At 63.0% G+C, this 2,138-nt stretch overlaps 1 protein-coding gene across 1 annotated transcript; it reads left to right on the top strand.

The window, feature by feature from the left end:
• The first annotated feature begins 555 nt into the window (after window positions 1-555).
• On the top strand, window positions 556-1,560 carry LOC118524557 (melanoma-associated antigen 10-like). Its single transcript, XM_078064816.1, has 2 exons — window positions 556-635; window positions 819-1,560. The coding sequence occupies exons 1-2, from the start codon at window positions 556-558 to the stop codon at window positions 1,558-1,560; spliced, it is 822 nt and encodes a 273-aa protein (XP_077920942.1).
• Window positions 1,561-2,138: the final 578 nt, after the last annotated feature.

Below are 2,138 nucleotides of genomic sequence, written 5' to 3'. Positions count from 1 at the left end.
ACCTTTGGCAGGCGTGGGCACATGTGGGCCCCCTCGCTTACCTTCTGTGGAGTCTCAGGGCTGCGTGGTCTTGCTGTGACCCTTTGGCCTCAGGCTGCGGGAGGGGGGCCCAGGCCCTGCCAGGGGAAATAGCAGTCCCCTGAGAGGCCAAGGAGGGGAGCGCCCAGCTTGGACTGGTGGGGACCTCACAGAGTCCGCCCCAGCCCTCCTGCCCCACTGGGCCCCGTGTGCCGTGCTCTGTGTCTGCACCCTGAAGTGACTCCTCCTCTTGTCCTCCAGGGGCTTCAGGAACTCAGCGTTGAGGCCTAGGTCTGAGGCAGGAGCCTCTAAGGTCCCAGAGCAGGGGAGGTGCAGGTGAGTGCCAGTGGTCAAGGTGAGGTACGTGCTCTGAGCATGGGGCCAGGGGCTCGCCCATCCCAGCCCAGAGGGGAGCCCTCAGCACCCAAGCCCGACGCAGCGCACTGTCAGCTCCGGGACTTCAGGCCTCTGCTGCCCGGGCTGCGCCCTGAGGAGCCGTCCCACATCTTTCTTCAGGTTCAGCCCGACACAAACGCCATGCCCCTGGGTCAGAGGAGTGAGCTCGGGAAGGTGGAGGAAGACCCCGGCCCGGCCCAGGGCCTGCTGGAGGCACAGCTGTCCGGGGCTGGGGAGGAGGAGGCCCCATGCGCCCCCTCCTCCTTCTCCACCTCCGCCTCCTCCCAGTCCACCGCCCCATCTGTCTCCTGCTCTGCCCTGTTTCTGGTCCCCTCGGAGGAGGGGTCTGCTGCTGGGTTCCAGAGTCCTCCCCAGAGCTCGGTGAGTGCCTGCCCCTCCCCCAGTGCCCCGGCAGCCACTGCCCAGAGCCAGCCTGACCAGGGCTCCAGCAGCTCCGATGAGGAGGGGTCGAGCACCGGGGAGGAGCCCGAAGAAGCCCAGCCGGGGCACCAAAACGTAGTCCAGGGGAAGGTGGTCGACCTGGTGGAGTTCCTGCTCCTCAAGTATCGCACCAAGGAGCCGACCAGCCAGGCAGAGATGCTGGAGATCGTCGGCGAGGATGACCAGGATGCCTTCCCCGTGATCTTGGGCCGAGCCTCCGAGTGCATGCGGCTGCTCTTTGGCGTGGATGTGAAGGAAGTGGACCCCGGCGACCACTCCTACATCCTGGTCCCCGTCCTGGGCCTCACCTGTGATGGGATGCTGAGCAGTGAGCAGGAAGTGCCCAAAACCGGCCTCCTGGTGGTGCTCCTGGGGTTTATCCTCCTGGACGGCGACCATGCCCCGGAGGAGGAGGTGTGGGAAGCGCTGGGGGCCATGGGGGTGTATGACGGCCAGGAGCACGTCATCTATGGGGAGCCCAGGGAGCTCCTCACCAACGTCTGGGTGCAGGAAGGGTACGTGGAGTACCGGCAGGTGCCCGGCAGCGACCCTGCCCGCTACGAGTTCCTGTGGGGTCCCAGGGCCCACGCCGAAATCAGCAAGTGGCAAATGCTGGAGTATTTGCTCCGGGTCAATTTCGGGCAGCCGGCTTCCTCCCTGGCCCTGTCTGAAGGGGCTGTGAGAGATGAGGAAGAGGGGGCCTGAGCCCCCGCGTCTGCCAGGCCCTTTCCAGGCTTTGGTGGGGTCGGCAGCTTCTCCTCCAGGATGCTGGGCTTGAGGTGAGGCCGCTTGTTGGTCCTTCCCTGTGTGTGTTTGTGTGTGTGCGTGAAGACAGAGCCCTGGGCGTTTTAAGGAGTGCAGGGCCAGGGAGGGTTGGGGGAAGAAAGGAGGGCAAGTAACCTCCTGGGGGTGGGGGTGGTTGTTCCCTGGGATGACTCCCACATCCAGAGCTTGGTGTCCTTCAGGAAGCTGTCCTCTGGGGTTCCTTGCCATAGAAGGTTTCATCCGTTTCAGCGGCGGAGTGTGTGAGTGACATCCACCCCGCAGCATTTGTCCGTACCCAGTTCAAGAGTTAAGAGTTTTGTCATGTTCTGGGGGCGCCTGGGTCCTCTGTTGGTTAAGCATGTGCCATCGGCTCAGGTCATGATCTCAGGATCCTGGGATCGAACCCCACATTGGGCTCCCTGCTCAGTGGAGACTCTGCTTGTCTCTCTCCCTCTGTGTGTGCTCTTTCTCAAATAAATAAATAAATAAATACCTTTAAGAAAAAAAGAGTTTTGTCA

The sequence above is a fragment of the Halichoerus grypus genome, chromosome X (assembly GCF_964656455.1).
Source record: "Halichoerus grypus chromosome X, mHalGry1.hap1.1, whole genome shotgun sequence".
Taxonomy (NCBI): domain Eukaryota; kingdom Metazoa; phylum Chordata; class Mammalia; order Carnivora; family Phocidae; genus Halichoerus; species Halichoerus grypus.
Note: the sequence above shows the minus strand (reverse complement) of the source record. Positions and strands in the feature narration are given on the sequence as shown.

What these genes read in the sequence shown, in the direction of transcription:
- LOC118524557 (XM_078064816.1), top strand. Translation starts at nt 556, where the DNA reads ATGCCCCTGGGTCAGAGGAGTGAGCTCGGGAAGGTGGAGGAAGACCCC. An exon ending in GGCCTGCTGGAGGCACAGCT is followed by an intron (nt 636 to 818) that starts GTCCGGGGCTGG and finishes CCCCTCCCCCAG; the next exon opens with TGCCCCGGCAGCCACTGCCC.